Source organism: Echinops telfairi, unplaced genomic scaffold (genome assembly GCF_000313985.2).
Source record: "Echinops telfairi isolate 266 unplaced genomic scaffold, ASM31398v2 ScPeMD7_7467;HRSCAF=8505_1, whole genome shotgun sequence".
Classification (NCBI taxonomy): Eukaryota; Metazoa; Chordata; class Mammalia; order Afrosoricida; family Tenrecidae; genus Echinops; species Echinops telfairi.
Window position 1 is genome coordinate 26,133,840 of NW_022111368.1, and position 19,432 is coordinate 26,153,271.

Consider the following 19,432-nt stretch of genomic DNA (forward strand, 5'->3'; position numbering starts at 1 on the left):
GGGATGCTGCTTAACATTTATGACAGCTCTTACCAAACAATTATACAATTTGAAATGGCAACAATTTCAAGGTTAAGAAACTCCTGGCTAGAAATAGCATCATGCTCTTTTTTTTTTTAATATTCTTGCTAATTAGTTGTATTTCTTTTTTCTCCCCAACAGTTTTATTGGCATATAATTTACATATCATACAATTTAATAGTTCAATCACATCAAGAAGACTTGTACAATCATCACCACAGTCAGTTTTAGAGCATTTTCTTTATCTTGTACTCATCATTACTAGCGCCTCCTTTCCCCCCAACTTTCCCTGTCATACCCCCAAGGAACCATCAATCCAGCTACTGTCTCTATAGACTTAACTATCCTGGATTTCAAATAGAGAAAGACACTAAAAAACAAACAACAACAAAACTAACAAGAATAACAAAGTAAAACAAAAAGACCTCAATAGAAAAGAAAGCAGAAAATATTACAAGCTAGAACAAATTTAAATGGATCTCAAGGAAGATCAAGTGATAAGGTGCTAAATTTCAACCTAACTGCATCTGTAACAATCCACTTTCCAATGCATTTTGCATGTTGGCAAAGCTGTTCACACCCCTGGTCCATGGTCAGAGGGGATGCACCAGGGGTTCACCCACATGTATTTCACCTTCATAAAAAATAAAAAAAATCATTGAAATAGCTTTAAAATGGGTCACAGGGCAGGTCAAATGATAAGATATTGTATTTTGACCCAACTACATCTGCCATAAACGTTACAATGCTCTCTGTCTGACAATAGGGTTTGTCACAGCCCTCAACTGTGATCAGAGGACTTTACTGGAAGCTAAGTCCATGTGTGGGCCCCGTGAATAAATGTGGGTCTTCCCCTGTCATCCGTAATCTTCTCCAAACTAGGTGTTCACAATTTAAACTCTGATGTCATTTCCTCCTTTAGCTTTGGATTATGTTATTTATAATCCTTGGATCACAGAGGCTGGTTTACTTCTTCCATGTGGACTTAGTTGCCACCTCATTTAGATGGCTGCTTGTTTGAAAGCAAGCCTTTAAGACCCCAGGCGCTAGACTTTCTGATAGCTGGATACCGTAGTTCCTTCATTACACTGTGCTACAGCACCCATGCCTTCAGTGATCTCTTCATGAGATCAGGCATCAAACAGGGCCATGTCATAACAATTCATTGTTCTGTGTCAGAGAAAATATACTGTAATAATCACTGAAAATGTCAGTCACAGGTTTGCTGGAATAATACATATCTTAATACAGCATTGGTGTAGCAAGACCATGTTGTCTGCCTACCAACAGTTTAACAATCTTGGTACAGCTGTCTTCTGCTTCCTCAGACACCATGTTTTTTTCTGACTTAAGTACTCAGGTTACATGTGTGTCTAAGTTAGAGACCTGTTAACCCAATGGAGTTTCCGCATTGGACCTCACTGATGCAGCCTCTGGGGTACACTGTGCGCATTGAAGATCCAAGATTCAATGTCCCAGCGTTCCACAGCACCCAGTCTGGATGTACCCAGAAGTCCGGATCAGTGTGGCCCATTCAGTGCATACCACCAGGGACACTCCCCTATAGTGTCCCCCAAAGCATTTCAGTCATCCCCCCCCCCACCTACCCCCACCCCTACCCCCAACTGGAGGTCGGTTCTCTCTCTTCTCCTACCAGGAGACATACATTTGTGCTCCCCTAGACGTGTTTTCTTCCTTTCCCCTCTCCTGATTTGTTTTTCCCAGCAGTATTCCTCATATCGCTGATAGGACTGTCTACCTGTCCAGGGGGACCTCATCAGAGCTTTGCATGGCAGCCACTCAGTAGACACCATCCCTTTCCTTCCCTTGACCATTTGATTCCTGCCGACACGAGGCACCCTTGGCAAAGTGACTTTCCAAATCCTTAACTGGCAGGTGGTGTATGGTTCATTGGCATCAGTCAGACTCTCTAGCAGGCCGTATGGTCCCCCTGACCAGCAGACTAGATGCCCTGCAAACCTGAGCTTGTGCCCATTCTGCTGCTTGTTCCCACAGCAGTGGACTCTACAGTATCTGTCCTTTTGTGATTGACTAACTTCACTCAGCAAAATGTCTTCCAGATCCCTCCACATCGTGAGGTGTTTCATAGTTTCATGGCTTTTTAAGGGATGTGTAGTATTCCATTGCGGGTATGTGCCAGAGTTTTTCAATCCAATCTTCTACTGATGAGAATTTAGGCTGTTTGCAACTTCTTGCTATTGTTAGCTGTGCTGCAATGAACATGGGGAAATCATCTGTCTGTTTGTGGCCTGTTTCTCATTTCTTTTGGATATATACCCAGTAATGGTATTGCTGGGTCATATGGCATTTCAATTGCCATCTATTTTATGAATCACCACATTGCTTTTCCCAGTGACTGTATATATTTACAAGCCCACTAGCAGTGAATCAGAGTTCTATCTCACCACACCCTCTCCAGCGTTTGTTGTTCTTAGTTTTTAAAAATTGGGCCACAGTTATGGTTATTAAAGGATTGATTCTGTACAAGTGAATGATTTGGGTACTGTGTGATATAGAGTTAGCCTATATTGGCCCAATATCCCTTTCTTAACAGGGCTTTAGAAAATTAGTACCAGGGGGTAATCAAAGACAATATTAATAGGAGATTATTATATCCTAGGGAGATGATCGATATGGCTCGCCACCATAAATTAACAAGGAGGATTTGAAAGGTGGCCAAAGGCAGATTAAAAAAACAAACAAAACATAGATCCAGGAATGGGTTTGGGACTTGCACTAAATCCTAGCTCCAACTTAAGAACGATTAATTCTTTCATCATGGCCCTGCGTGTTACTCATCCTCAGGAAGGGAACACAGAAGATATGGGTGCCATAGCAAAATGTGGTGAAGAAATTAGATGGTGCCCAGCTATAAGATAAAATAGTGTCTGGGGTCTTAAAGGCTTGTCTCCATCTAAGCGAGATGTCAACTAACTCCACATGGAAGAAGCACATCATTATCATTCACTAAAAGATTGTAAATAATATCATCTGAAGTAGAAGGAGGGAATAGTATCAGAGCCTAAATTGTGAGAATCCAGTTTGCAAATGACAGTGGGAGCCCAAGATACATTTGTGGGAACTATATAGGAAATAAGCCTTCAGTGATCTTCCTCTATCCATAATAGAGGGATGGGAGGAAAGCGGTTACTAAACAAAGTGGAGAGATGAGTACAGAAGATCAAAGGGATAACCCTGACTTGAATGGTTTAAACCTTGTCAGTTGATCCCCTCTTTGATGCCTGCTGGACCAGATCTGGTTTTCAACATTTTCTGTATTTGGTTTTTGTTTGTTCATATTGGGGTCTGTCTCAGATGTGTTATGTCATTGGGGGTCACCCTCTTGAATTTGTGTTATATGTTTTTCTGACTTTAGGTATATGAAACCCAGGATTGATGAAACTTATAGGGACAACAAGTAGAATAAGGGCTTCTGGGTACAGTTGCGATGGTGGTGGGTGGGTGAGATACTTAAGGTTTATTGTGCCAACCTGGCTGATAAACACATATGGGATTAACTGAAGGGCGGAGAGATCAATGGCTTGGTGAGCCTCACCTTTCTAGTTCTCGGGTCTCTTGCTTTCTAATGGTCAAACCAGGGTGCAGTGGCCTTAGCCAGTTCCATGCTTCAGCTGGCAAGGTTCTCTTCCCGTGAGATATCCCTGAGGAGAAGCCACATGGACCTACTCTGATGGAGCCATGGGTGCTAGATCAGCCGAGTGGAGACCCCTGCCAGCACTGAGATGCTTACACGCTCACTGATTCAACTTTCCTCCTGCAGTCCGCATCATTGCATGTGTTTTGTAAGATGGAGGAGGACTTTGTAGAATGGTGTCGGACATATGGGCCAATGTTGGATTTATGGGCTTGGACAGCACTGGGTTGGGATGCTTTCTGAATGGACACTTACCCTTTATATAAAACTCTCTCTTATATACATATGAGTTTCTGTGGATTTGTTTCTCCAGTCTACCCAGACTAACACAGGAGATAAAAGGGAGACGATGTCAAGGAGTCCAAGAAGGAAAAGAGTGTTTGAAAACTGACTGTGGCAGCAAGTGTACAGTACTGCTTGATGTGATTGAACTACGGAGTTATAGGATATATGTATTAACTCCCGATTCAATAAAACAAAGTAAAAAGGATGAATTTTTCTTCAGTTGGGGCTAAAATTAAGTGCAAGCCCCCAATCCATTCATATAGCTATGGTTTATATATGCCTCTGGTCCACGTTACACACATCATGGTTATTTTATGTTAGAGAACATTATCAATCATCCCCCTGGAGCATCACTTCCTCTGCCATCAGCTCAATGTTAATTTATAGTGGCTCTATCAGCTCCAGGGCAGACTCTACAGGGCAGGGAATTGTTATTTCTTTTTAAATTAACTCTATAGTCCTATAAGTCCATATATCTCCTCAACTTATATGAGCTCTTTATACAACAGATGTTTTATGTTAAATAAAAGATTTTAAATCTTGTTGTTGTATTTACTGAGTTTATTTCCCTTAAATTTTTTGGTTAAGTTTCTATTATCTATCAAAATGCTCATTTTTTTATGTGGTTGAAACTTACTATCATTATCAAAGTCTAGAAAGTCCTGCCTTTCACTGCCTACCTACCTATCCCTCCACCAATAATTTCATTTTGATTCACTTCTGTTTTCTTGGAGTTCTGTTTAAATTTGTCTTTTTACATATAACTCTTCTGAAGTATTTAGAATGCTTTATAATTAATATTATGCGGTAAAAATGATTGTTTTTTTTCCTATAAATAGCAATGCCTGGTTTTTCTCCTTTTGAAGAAATAGGAAGCAATTGGCTTTCAGAGTATACACTAGGCACAAAATAACTTTCAAAAAGGCTTATGCAAGATAGGAGATGAACATTTACTCCTTACAGACTTTATGACATTCTTTATATCTCATCTAATTAAGGACAAGAAGTAGTGCAGGTACCACCATATCAGTCCTTAAGGAATATATGTGGGGAAATAAAGCTGAAAATAGAAATCATTTGCAGTTTGGGATTAGATATTCCTTGCTTAAAATGTGAATTGGAAGACTTGATGTCTCTGTGGGTATTTGGTAAAGACAGAGAACACATTTTATATCAAGGTTATACGTTTATAACAACATGGAAGTGTTATCTTCTTATGGGGTAAGCGAACGGGAATAAATGTAGCTATCTTATTGTTCTTATACAGATCGAGAATGAGTTAGATTCAGCTCGTTCTGAAATCGAACTCCTCAGGAGTCAGATGACAAATGAGAGAATCTCCATGCAGAATCTAGAAGCTTTGCTGGTGGCCAATCGAGACAAAGAATATCAGTCACAGATAGCGCTTCAAGAAAAGGAATCTGAAATTCAGCTTCTTAAAGAACACCTTTGTTTGGCAGAAAATAAAATGTGAGTTGGTTAGCAATATAATAATATAAAGTCATATTTATTAGATTTTAGGTAACTTATAAATTAGTAGAATTTGAAAACTTGAATTTAGATAATTTGCCTCCCCAATTGCCATAGAATAATCCAAAGATAAGAAATCTTGTCACTTACCATTCAGTACTAATTTTTAATATGTTCTTTCCCCTTATCTACATTTAAGGTTAACCGTCCTTGTAGCTTCAAAGAAATCTTTGGGTATGATAGAATCTCTGAACCCAAATATTGCCTTTAGAAAATACAATCAGAATAGAAAAAAGTTAAGCATTTCTGAAACTAGAAGGATTGTTATATTTAAGGACCCATTTGTCACATAGTGTTTCCTTATGTACATATAAGGTACCTGGAAGAACTCCTGTCTGTACTCATGGAATACTAAAGACTTCCCAGAGTGTTACTTTCACTGTTGTACACTCCCTAGCATAATTAACATATTACGTCAAGACCCCTGACTTGTGGGGGAAAGCCTTCATAGATATGGAATGCTTTATTATAAAATGTGGTCATCTCTCACAAACACTGAGGGTGACTCTTAACTGCTGTTCCTATCTATCTATAACATGTTCCCATCCATCCTCAATTCTGCCTCTCACCTGAGCCAGGGGCCTCCTGAAGGACAGGAATCATGACTCAGCCACTCAGCATAGGAGTCCCTGACTAAGTCTAGGTAGTTTCATAGTGGGTTACCCATTGAGCTGCTAACTGCAAGGTCAGCAGTTCAAACCCACTAGTTACTCCTCAGGAGAAAGATGTGACCGTCTACTCCTTAAAAGATCAGAAGTCTCAGAAACCTGAAGGGGCACTTCTATTCTGTCCAGTAGGGTCATTATGAGTCCATTGCAGTGATTTTAGTTTTGGGCTGGGCTAGGACCAGTTTTTTCCAGAACCCGCTCTCAGACTATGGCTGCTCTGACTGTGTTATTGTGATGTATTGATTCAACTGGTTCTGCAGGGTCACTTTCTCCTGGTGGTAGGTGGAAATCTGCCTTGTAAATGTGCCCAAACTCCCACTTGATGGGGGTACTTCCTTTCTTAAACTGGCTAGCAAGTACTATCTCTTCGATTTTGTAAGCATGATAAACTTCTGTGGTTTTCGTCTCTGATGTTCAGATTTCAGTACTCATGTGGTTTTGAAGACAAAGGCAGACTGTTCTGGGCAAACAGTCTTCATTTCTGTCATTGTTTCGCCTCATGATAGCTATGCCTTCTCACAGGTTGTTGAAGCATAGGTTAGCCCCAGGGAAGAAAGATTCTGTTAAATTGAAAAGTTTTTCTTCTTTAATATGCTATTTAACAAGTTTATATATCAAACTTCATTATATGTATGTGTGATGAACTTGGTTGAATTACATGTGTGTATATATATGTACATGCATACATTTATATGTATATTTGTGTATATAGATTTACACACATACTCATCTCAGATCATACGAATCTTGTGCTAGTGAATTCCAGTGCTAATACTTTGATCATACTACTACTTTGGACTTACATAATACTTCAGATACTTTTATAAAAATGATTAGCAGTAGATGAGATAGATAATGTTACTCCCTCTATACATGAGAAAATGGAAACATAGAGAATTTAACTAAATGACTATGGCTAGGACTGCTTAAAGGAACTGCTAGTACTATTGGGTAAGTGTTAGACTGCTAACCACAGGTCAGTGGTTTAAACCCACCAATCACTACTTAGAATAAAGATGAGGTTGTCTGGTGCTGTAAAGATTTATTGCTTGAAAACCTGTATAGGGTTACAATGTATCAATGAATCTGCAATGACAGTGGGTATTAGGACTGCTTAGACACTTTAATCAGGCTAATTTACATATGCCTTGTATCAAAGAATGAAACATTTTATATGTACTAAGACATCCTTGGTGGTGTAGTAGATACACGTTGGGCTGCTAACTGTAAGGTCAGTAGTTCGGAACCACCAGCTACTCTGGAAGAGAGAGATGAGACTTTCTAATCCCACGGAGTTTCAGCCTCAGAAACCCAGAAGGGCAGTTCTGCTCTGTCCTCTAGGACCACTGTAAGACAGCTTCGACCTGATGGTGACAAGTTTGTGAATATATCTTAATATACAAATAATAAGTTGGCTTGAATCCAGCTGAAAAACCACTAGCATATTTGTTACAGTGGGAGTCATAGCCATATTTTAAGTTGAGTCCACTGCCACCTATTCTTACTTATTCACAGGGCCATCCAGAGTAGAGATGTGGCCCAGTTCAGGAATGTGGTAACGCAACTGGAGGCTGACTTAGATATTACCAAAAGACAACTTGGGACCGAGCGCTTCGAGAGGTAAGTCCCCTCCTCGTGCTTGCTTGGTCTGGAATGCACTGTTTTCTAGGTAACGGCAGGGTGCGGTTACTTGGTGGTGGTCAGATTTTAATGTATGATTTGAGCTGCAGTTTATGCCAATTTTGATAATATCCCTGAATATAAAGTCTAAAAGCATCACTATGTTACTTTAGGGAGAGAGCTGTACAAGAACTTCGCCGCCAAAATTATTCAAGTTCTGGATATCATATGAGTACTACAATAAAGCCAAACACCAAATGTCATTCACCAGACCGTGTTCACCATCGGTCTCCTGACCGGGGTCTTGATCGATCGTTGGAAGAGTAAGTGGCTTAGAGAATCCTTATTTGTGGAATATTTGGCAATATCAGCAGTGACTGTTTGGAGAAGTAAGGAAACGCAAGAGTATGTTAATAATAGTGATATTCAAACATGATTACCTAGTTATGTTGACCAAGATATTTGATAATTGCATTAGCAACATACATAATTATTATACTAAAATGAAACCTCTCTGGCAGTTGACCTAATGTTTGTATAATTATATTTTAAAAGTTTGATTTTCTCTTCATTTTTGTAACCTAAAAGTTTTCATATGCTTTCATTATAAATGCCAGCTAATTATTATAACACCATAAAGTACATATGCACTAGAAAAGTAAAAAACTAAGTTTTCAGAAGACAATGTTTTTATACATCACAAATTTAAATAAAACCCATTTATTTGGAAACATTTTAAAACTTAAGAGTTGTAAAAATAGTACAAAGAACATGTACATGCCCATTACTTGTAATTGTTAAAATTTTATCCTACTTGTTTTATCCTATGCAAATGTGCCATATCAAGCACTCATACTTGTGTATGCTCCCTCCCCACCGCCACACAACTGTACACACACACATTTAAAGATATCAGATGCCTGTAATTCCAACCATCCCCACAGATGTCTTTCTTGCCTTCCCCCATTCCATAGTTGTGCGTCCCTTCTACTTCCTAGTTCAATCTTAGAATACATCTAAAATAGTTTCAGAATTTCCTCACCCATGGTACTACAACAAATAGACCAACTTAAAAATAGTTCATGATGATCTGCAAATCTTACTCCCTCTCCCCCACACTACATTGCTCAAGACTTGAAGGTATATATAGTGAGATATTGTGTTCATAAACTATATGGATTAATTATTCTCAGTGGCATAATGTGATATTTATTTGTTGAATTATTTTTCCCCTTCTTAGTCTTAATTTTTTGAATATATGAAATACTCAATACTGTTTTCAAAAGTCAAAATTCTGCAAAAAAGCAAAAATGAATACTCAGAGAAGGGCCATTTCCTTTTGTGTAGATATACATCTCATCTCCATCCCTCCATGCCCTCAGGTGTGCTTTATGATAACAACAGCTGTAATGTTTTTCTTATTTCCGCCCTTACACACAAGGTAACTTTCTGCAAATGACCATTTTCATTTTGCTTTTTTTCACTTAATAATATATCTTAGAAATCACTTCATATTAGTTATTAGAGATCTTTCTCATCCCATCTTTATAGCTGCATAGTACTCCATTGTGTGTCATACCATAGTTTACTTAATCATCTTACATGAACATTGAAGTAGTTTCCAATAATTTGTAATTACAAATACTGCTGTAATGAAGAATCTTGTGAATATATATTTTCCTATTGTTGGAGGTGTATCTCAAGATAAAGTCTTAAAAGTGGGATTGCTAGGTCAATGCACAAATGCATATGTAGTTGGGTTTTGTTTTGTTTTTTTCAGATAATGCCAGATACCCTCCCGTTTGCATTTCCCTGAGGAATGCCTGTTTCCCCACCATGCTGCCAGTAGTATTTAGTGTCAAAGTTTGCATTTTTATCATTATGGTGGCTAGCGTTTCAGGGTATCCATTCAGTGAAGTGATATTTAACTGTAGTTTTCAATCCCATTCTATAGTGAATGAAAATGAATTATCTCTTCCTCAGTAGAAGGCCATTTTTATATCTCTCTTTGTTATGGTAAATATATACACACATATAAAATACATTAATGTATATATCTCTATGCTTGCCATTTCAAAAAGTTTCATATGCACAATTTATTGACATTGTGCTCATCATGTTGTGTAGCCATCACCATTATCCATTTCCATTTTCCCATCACCCTTAATGGAAATGCAGCACTTCCTTTTTCTCTCCCTCCTTCCCATCCCTGTGATCACTAATAAACGGTTATCTATGCATTGATCTGTTCTAGATAATTTTGTGTAAGTGGGTTCAAACTATTTGTCCTTTTGTGACTGACTTAGTTCACTCAGTATAGTGTTTTCAAAGTTCTTCCATGCCTCAGGACTTCGGGATAATACTCAAAGATAAATATTTAGATAGTTTCTGCCTTTGGCTATTGTGAATCACTGTTCAATGAGCATTAGTGTTCAAGTATCTCTTTGAGTCCATGCTTTTAATTCTTCTGAGAACCCAGGGGCCAAACAGCGTTGTTACTATGGTTCCAGTTCATACATTCGTAGATTTATTCCAAGCAAACGGTACTTAAACATATCTTTGAGACAGGCTCTCTCAGTAAAACACCTGTCTTAGTTTCATTAGGGTGCCTTCCCCCCAAAAGAGTAAAATCAAAACAAGATCAGTTACATTTAAGGCAGAGAGGTCAGCTTAGAAGCTTATGAAAACTGTTTGTTGGCCTTTCCCAGGGGGAATTGTAGTAGATTTTCCCAGTGTAATGGAGACTGATGTTTACATGGCTCAGTAGGCCACTAGACAGATTGTTTGCACATGTCTTTGATTTTGATCACTTTTCTTTCCTCTGCATATGGAGAGACCAATAGTTGCACCACAGTTCAAATGCATCAATTCTTCTCCAAGTTCCTTTATTCCTTGTTCAGCTTTCCCAATCAGAGGGTGCAGTGGAGTACATCCTGGCTGGGTGAGGCATACCTTAGTCCTCAAAGTAACATCTTTGTTCTTCAATCCTCTAAGGAGATCTTGTGCAGTACATTTACCAAATGGAATATGTCTTCTTATCTCTTGACTGCTGCTTCCATGAGCATTGTTCATAGATCCCAGTAAGACAAGATCCTTACCAACTTCAAACTTTCCTCCATTTATTATGATGTTACCTATTGATCCAATTGTGAGGATTTTAGTCTTCCTCACATTGAGTTGTTATCCATATTGATGTCTACAGTTTTTGATCTTCATCAGCAAGGCTTCAATTCCACCTCACTTTTAGCAAGCAAGGCTGTCATCTGCATACCCCAGGTTGTTACCAAGCCTTCCTCCAATCCTGATGCCACACTCTTCTTCATATAATCCAGGTTCTCTGATGATTTGCTCAGCATACACATTGAACAGTACGGTGAGAGGATACAATCCTGACCCACACCTTTCCTGATTTTAAATCATGCACATTCCCTTTTCTTTTCACACAATTTTCTCTTGATCCGTGTACAAGTTCCAAATGAATACTAGGAAGCGTACCAGAATATCTGTTCTTCTCAAGTTTATCCACAGCTTATTAAGGTCCACACAGTCAAATGCCTTTGTGTAGTCAAGGAACACAGGTGGCTGTGTTACAAATTTCCTGGTAGATGAGAGCATGACTCCAGTGCCTCTTCAGCTTTCTGAAACATTTTAATGGATATTCTAATAAATTGTAGGAACCTTGTTTTTGGCTAATTAATTTAGTGCAGCTTGAACTTCTTCCTTCAGCACCATGGATCTTGCTCATATGCTACCTCTTGAAATGGTGGGCTGTTGATTCGTTCTTTATGATACCGTGACTCGCTCTGTTCTTTCCATCTGCTCTTGATGCTTCTTGCATCATTCAATATTTTGCGTATGGAACTTTTCAAAATTGCAAGTTGAGACTTGAATGTTTACTTGAGTTATTTTAGTTTCAGATGTGCTGAGTGCATTCTTTCCTTTTGGTTTTTAATTCTAGTTCCTTGCACATTTTGTTACAATATTTGGCTTTGTCTTCTTGAGCTGCCTTTTGAATTTTCTATTCATCTTCTTGATTTCATCCTTTCTTCCACTTGCTTTAGCTGCTCTACGATGAAGAGCAAGTTTCAGAGTCTCTACTGACATCCACTTTAGTATTTTCTTTCTTTCCTGTCTTCTTTTTAAAAAAATAATTTTATTGGGGCCTCATACAACTCTTTTCACAATCCATGCATGCATCTATTGTGTCAAGCATATTTGTACATTTGTTCCATCATCATTCTCAAAACATTTGCTTTCTGCTTGGTATCAGCTCCTCATTTCCTTCATTTCCCCCCTTCCTCTCCGCTCCCCCCTCCCTCATGGACTCTTCATAATTTATAAATTATTATTATTTTGTTCTATTTTACACTGTCCAACGTGTGATGGTCTTGATGTCCTCCCACAGCTCATCAGGTCTTCTGTCATTAGTGTTCAGTGCAGCCAATCTGTTCATGAAATTCAGGTGGGATAGACTCAAGCTTGTATTTTGGCTCCTGTGAGCTTGTTTCCATTTTCTTCAGCTTTATCCTGAACTTACCTGTGAGCAATTGATGGTCTCTTCCACGGTCTGCTTGTGATCTGGCTGTCGCTGCTGATATTGAACTTCTCCATCGTGTGTTTCCACAGATGTAGTTAATTTGAATTCTGTGTATTCCATCTGGGGAAGTTCATGTGTATAGTCACCTTTTGTGTTGTTGAAGAAAGGTATTTGCTATGAACAAGTCATCAGTTTTGCAAAATTCTATCATGTGATCTCCAGCTTCATTTCTATCACTGAGTCCATATTTTCCAACTACTGTTCCTTCCTCTGTGTTCCCAACTTTTGCATTCCAGTCACCAAGAACTGTCAGTGCATCTTAATTGCATGTTTGATCAGTTTCCAACTGAAGTTGGTAGAATTCCTCAATTTCTTCATTACTCACCTTTGTGTTTGGGGCATACATTGGAATAATAGTTGTATTGATTGGATTTCCTTGAAGGCAGACAGATGCAATAGCATCGTACTTCATGATGGATTTAGCAAGATTCTTTCTGACAATGAGTACCATTCCTCTTGATTGTGTTATTCTCAGCATAGTAAATAATCTGATTTTCTGATTCAAAATGGCCAATTCCAGTCCATTTCAGCTCACTAATGCTTAGGATATCCATTTTATGTGTTCCATTTCATATTTGACCACTTCCAATTTTCCTAAATTACTACTTTACACATTCCAAGTACTAATAATTAGAAGATTTTGCAACTGTTTCTTTGACCTTGAGCTGTGCTCCATCAGCAAATGAAGATCCCGACGGCTCCACTTCCACAGGCTTCACTGGACTCCCAGCACCATGGTCGACTCCCCTCCATGAAACCATCTCCTCTGAGGTCACATTTCCAGTGCCCTCCCACCCGAGGGGCCTGTCTGCCATCAGTGTCTCCAACAGTGTTCTGCATCCTTCGCTTAGGCTTTCAGTATTTGAAAACGCTTTGAAGAGAGGCATGAGGTTTTCGGCGGCTTCTTCCTGCAAATTAGGGAGCTGAGGCCTTCTTCATTGTCTGTTCTCAGTCTGGAAGCTCCGCCAAAGCTTGTTCACTCTAGGGAACCCTGCTGGCGTTTGCAATACCAGTGGCATAGCTGCCAGCATCCCAGCAACACGCAGCCCACCACAGTACAACGAACTGACAGACAAGCTATTTGTCCAGTTGACATACAATCATCTAACTACCACATTGAGCAAGTGGCATACCATTTTCCACAGCGGTTGTGTCATATTACAGCCCCACCAGCACTATATCAGGGTCCCCATCTCTCTACACCCTTGCCAGAATTTGTTTTTTGTTTTGTTATTAATGTTATGGTAAGATGGTATCTCTTTGTTTTGATTTGCATCTCTCAAATGGCTTTTAATCATATATCTTCATGTATATTGGTCACTTGAATGTCTTCTTGGATTAAGTCTCTGTTCATGTCCTTTACCCATTTTAAAATTGCATTATTTGTGTTTTTCTTGCTGAGATCTTGAATATTTTGACTGGAGATAGAAGTTGAGTAGACATATATATATTTTGCTTTAGCACTTGAAATATATTAGTCCACTTCCTTCTGGTTTCCATAGTTTCAAATGAGAAGTCCATTGTCAATTGAATAATTGGTGTTTTGTATTAGGCTATATGTCATTTCTTTCTAGCTGCTTTGAAGGTGTTATTTTGGCTTTAGTTTTCAGAGGTTTGATTGTTATATGTTTTGGTATTGATTTTCTTGGCATTATCTATAGGTTTTGCTTAATTTCTTAACAGAATCTGTAAGTCTGTTTTCACCAAATTTAGGAACTTTTCAAATATTATTTCTCTGGAATTTTTTCACCCATGTACTCTTTTTTACTCACTTTCTGAGATTCTGATGGAATGAATATTTTGTTATTCACTCTTTTTTATTTTTCTTGTTGCAATTAGGTTCTGAATCTCAATTCTATTATTCCATCTTCAAGTTTACAAATTCTTTTCTCCTGTAATTTTCATTCTATTGACCCCATCAGTGAATGTTGTATTTTGATTATTTTATTTTTGAGTGCTATAATTTCCACTCAATGTAAAAAAAAATCCTCACAACTACACCAACATGATAAACAGAGAAAAGGTTGAAGTTGTCAAGGATTTTAACTTGCATGGATCAGCAATCAATGCTCACAGAAGCAGCAGTCAGGAACTCAAATGGCACATTACATCAGGTAAATCTGCTGCACAAAATTTCTTTAAAGTGTTGAAGAGCAGGGATGTTGCTTTGAGGACTTAAGGTGCACCTCACCTAAGTCATAGTATTTTCAGTCACCTCATATGCATGTGAAAGTTGCATATTGAATAAGGACAACTGGGGAAGAATTGATGCTCAAATTTGAATTGTGGTGCTGGAGAAGAATATTCAAAGTACCAGGGGCTGCTAAAAGTATGACCTGATCTGTCTTGGAAGAAGTACAGTCAGAGCGCTCCTTAGAGGCAAGGGTGGCAAGGTTTCGTCTTTCCTTTGGAAGTGTTTTCAGGAGAGACCACTCCGTGGAGGAGGACATCATGTTTGGTAGAGTGGAGGGGTGGTAAAAAAGAGGAAGAGCTTCAGTGAGATGGATGGACACTGTGGCTGCATCAATAGGCTCAGGCATAAGAACAATCGTGAGGATGGCTCAGGACCACACAGTGTTCCATTCTGTCGTGACTAGGCTTGCTGTAGATTGGAACTGACCCGATGGCACCTAACAAGAATAATTCAGTATGATGTGTACTTTTCTATTGTATCTTGAACATTTAGGGCATGATGTTATGAAACTTAGGTTCCTATAAAAAAAAAAGAAAAGAAAAATTGGAAGGCAGTCACTCTGGTTAGGTTGACCATACAGGTTCAGAGCCTATTTTTGTGGACGGTGGTTCCAGTGATGGTTCGTTCTGCAGCTGTGGCCATGCTCTGCTGATTTGCTTCATTGGTGTGCTTCCTAGAGGCCAATGGGAACCATGAATAGACTCCACATGGTAGTACATTTCTCTGACCTTTTGGTCAGTTTTATGTGGGATCACTATGTGACCTACCAGAACTTTCTTTTGTACAAGTCCATCCCTCTGAAATTCTCTCCAAATCTCCAATCAATCAGGTGGAGGATGGAGTCCAAAATCCACTTTCATCTCCCCTGACAGTATATTAGCAAGGAGAATGGACTGCTCTTAGTGGGAAGTTCAGTCTCTCCTGGTATCCCTCCCGTAAGGAAGGGCCACATCCTGCACTGTTCTCCATTTGTTCTCTCCTGGTCCAGCGAGTAAAGTAGGGGTCACTAGTTTATTCCCCTACAAGCTAGAGTGGATATTGTCAAATCAGACTAGACTTCTTTTTGTTATTCATTAATTAAGGGGAAAAGGCTTTTCTTGGGGCTTCATTATTTTGTTTTGTTTATATTGATGAGTTCTTTTCTTCCTTTATGCCCTAATTTTAGCAATTATGAATAAAGTTACTTCAAACATTAATGTACAGGTTTTTGTCTGGACAAATTCTCATACCCTGTAATTTTGAATGAGGAACTGCTTCAGTAGTAGTGTGATAACTACAATGAGCAATAGTTGGTTTTGGGGTGGTAAACCTATTACTCATTGTTTTATTCCTTTTCTAATTATCTGGGGGGTTTTCCACAAGTTTAAAATAATGAGGATGATTATTTTGTAAGAAGGGAAAAGTTATAAAAGTCAGATATTCTGTCAATTATGTTTTGTGACTTACCCTTGTAATTTATGTATCATGAAAATTTAATGTCCTTTTAAATTTACAGCTCTCTCATTTTTATTGTCATTTAAAATACAGTAGAACATTTGATATGTTTGTTTAATTGTTTAATAAACTTATAGAATTAAGAAAAGGATATAGTGCCAGTAAAGAATCGAATAATTGCCTAATAAATGAAATGCCACATTGTCATGATAATAATAAAAACATGAAATTATGACAGTCATAATTTCAGTTAATTAACTTAATTATTTTCTCTGATGTACCTTTATCCATTTTGCTAAAAATCCCCAAATAGGCAAAATGAAAAAAGATACCTGAGATAATACAAATACCTTCAAAAGAGATAAATTAATTTTTTCTAAATGGCAGGTCATATATTCATAACAGTTTAATGTGTCATTTGTTAAATTAATTAACAAATAAATAGATCTTTAGTTCATGTTGGTTTTCAGGGGTGGGGAATCTTTTTTCTGCCAAGGGCCGTTTGGATATTTATAACATCATTCGAAATCCATATGATCAAACACTTAATTAACTCACCACTAACCCTTACAATTGGACCAATCATTAACACGATGATAAACAGAGAAAAGATTGAATTGTTAAGGATTTCATCTTGCTTGGATCCACAATCAGTGCTGTCAAGCAGTAGTCAGATCTGCCAACCCCAGACCTCTTTAGAGTATTGAAAACAAGGATGGTACTTTGAGGACTAAGGTAAGCCTGGCCCAAGCCCTGGTATTCTCAGTTGTCTCAGACGCATGTGGAAGCTGGACATTGAATAAGGAAGACCGAAGAAGCATCGATGCGTCCGAGTTATGGTGCTGGAGAAGATTATTGCACGTATGTTAGACTCCCAAAAGAATAAGCAAATCCATTATGGAAGAAGTATGGCCGGAGTGCTCCTGAGAGGCTAGGATGAGGAGACTGCATCTCATGGACTTTGGACATGTTGTCAGGAGAGACCAGTCCCTGGAGAGGGACGTCGTGGGTGGTAAAGTGGATTGGCACAGTGGTCACAACGGTGAGGACGCGCAGGACCAGGCAGTGTTTCGTTCTGCTGTGCACAGGGTTGCTGTGAGTCATAGCTGACTCGATAGGGCCTAAAACAACATATGACCCACGAGCCAGGCATTCCCCATCCCTAATTTAGGTGAATTAATGAACGGTTCCCTATCCTTTTGGAAGGCCATTCGTGATACTCTTAAAAGGTGAATCAGTCTGAGTGTCTCTAGGTACTATTCCCTAGATGGTACAAATAGGACCTTGAGTACTCTAACCAAAAGGTTGGAGTTTAAACTCACCCAAAGGAACCTTGGAATAAAAGCCTGCCCACACAGGGTTGCCATGAATTAGAAGCAAGTTGAGAGAAGCTGGACACTAGTTATTGATAAGAACGTATTTTTTAGGGACTATTTTGGTGGGTGGCAAGGGTGAACGTTGCAGTGTGTGTGAAACTTTAGCAGAAATAGTTTTTTTTCCCCTCAAAGATTATAAATATCTCTTTTTGCATGGTAGTGGAGAACATTATCATTGAAATTGCAAACAACTTTCAGTCTTCAAGGTTTTATTATTTAATATAGTAACAAAACTAATTTGAGTTATGCTTTTTCCCCCTTTGCCACTTTCCTCTTGTTAGGGATGCTACTGAAGAAAAACTGCATGAAGGGACGGTAGTTACAAAGAGCTGGGACAGGATCACTCTCGTCCACAGATTTGGAAACCAGGCTGATCACCAAGAGGTGGCTTTGCCTCGTAAATCAAAAAGGCTCTCTTTTCCTACGGAGTGAAAAACGCACTGCATCAGTTTTCCTTTACAGATGCTAGGATCAGGGTTTAGAAATCTCAATTAAAAAAACAAAAACCACCGGGAAGTCATTTAATGCATTGCACCGCTATCATAAATGAGCGTGTTCCAGGAAGAAATTCATATAAAATTTATCCATCAGTTTGTAGAACCAAAAAGTCTTCCACTGGGTTCTGACTCATAGCCCCCTACAGGCCAGTGTAGACTTGCCTCATCAGGTCTCCAAGGCTATCAGTCTTTGTAGCATAGACTGCCGGCTCCTTCTCCCCCTGGGGGCTGTTAGTTTCAGCCAACCACTTTAACCACAGTGCCACCAGGAATCCCTTTGTCAAAGCAATGCTGATTTCCCGTCTTTGTGCATGATGTGATTGTTGAGTTAAAAATACCAATCTCTGCCTGTTTTCTTTTGTAGGAATCTTTGCTATAGAGATTTCTAACACACGAAGATTCTTCACAGCCTCGAGGAAGCTCAAAGTTACCCGGATTTTTGGGGGGCTTTGTTTTTGGTTTTTTTTCTATATGATTGCATTTATCTTTTGAATGCTTGACAATGTTAAATGTATTTATTAACTTCGTGCCTCTGAATCTCTGTTGTCATGTGCCATATCGCAGTGAGCCGAGATGACTTATAGAAACAGAAATGCATATGGCTCTTTCTATCCACACAGTAGAAGTGAGTGTAACATCCGCTCACTGCACTATTGAATCCTGTTATGTTAACTGTCTGGAGTAAATAAAGAAACTTATTAAAAAGGGAAAAGCGTTTTTTACAAAACTGATTTCCTTTCCTTTCCTAGCATTTCAAATTACTGATTGGTTAATATATATATATATATGTTCTTTTCCTCTGTGATGTATGCTTTTCTGGCTGGAGAAGTTGTGCCGATCTAAGCACAGTTTACCAAGACTGGCCTGGGACCCAAGATCCCACTTTGGAACCAACCAGACATAAATTCCATGCCTTTTCTGGCTTGAGTGCGCAGCAAGTAGGAGTGTGTTAGGGTTTTAAAATCTATAGTAATGCAAACTCAAAGACTGATTAACATACATTTTGACAATTGTGTTGACTCCTATTTTTAGGAAGGTAGGTGATGATATATCTGTCAAGAATGTAAGATTTAAAAATCTGTATTTTAATAGCTATTCCTTAAAGAATTAAAGTACTGCAATCAACCTAAAGGACATTTAATTTTTTGTGGGGGAGGGAACCTGTGACAATTCTGTAATCTACATTAACAAGTTCACTGATGTTTTCTCCCCCTCTCCTAAATTCTCCTAGTTCTTTTACCTTATCTGTCTATAAGCTTTGATTTAATGTTGATATTGGAGGCTGAACAGTACTGTAATTTGCTGATATAAGCTATTTGTATTCTTGCTATTTTAATAAAAAAACAAGTCCTGTCATTAATAGCATTCATATGATGTAGACAATTTCTCATTTTTTAATAGTCACTATTCAATATGACTACAGTGATGTAGGATAGTGCCCAGATTTAGGTCTGGCTTAATCATTAGCCATCAGATATTTTTATATTAATGCATGCAATAAACTAATTTAGTTTCATTTATAAAACCCTTCAGA

The 19,432-nt window shown here is 38.6% G+C and overlaps 1 protein-coding gene across 5 annotated transcripts in view; it reads left to right on the top strand.

The window, feature by feature from the left end:
• Positions 1-18,610, top strand: part of TSGA10 (testis specific 10) — a 132,666-nt gene extending 114,056 nt beyond the window's left edge. For 4 of the 5 annotated variants that reach the window (XM_045283956.1, XM_045283959.1, XM_045283958.1 and 1 more), the window contains 4 exons: positions 5,250-5,452; positions 7,696-7,800; positions 7,974-8,123; positions 18,263-18,610. In XM_045283956.1, the coding sequence (XP_045139891.1) occupies positions 5,250-5,452; positions 7,696-7,800; positions 7,974-8,123; positions 18,263-18,287 (483 nt within the window). In that variant the 3' untranslated portion in view covers positions 18,288-18,610. The remainder of the gene's footprint in view (positions 1-5,249; positions 5,453-7,695; positions 7,801-7,973; positions 8,124-18,262) is intronic. The other variant, XM_045283957.1, reaches the window with a different exon arrangement.
• The last annotated feature ends 822 nt before the right edge of the window (positions 18,611-19,432 follow it).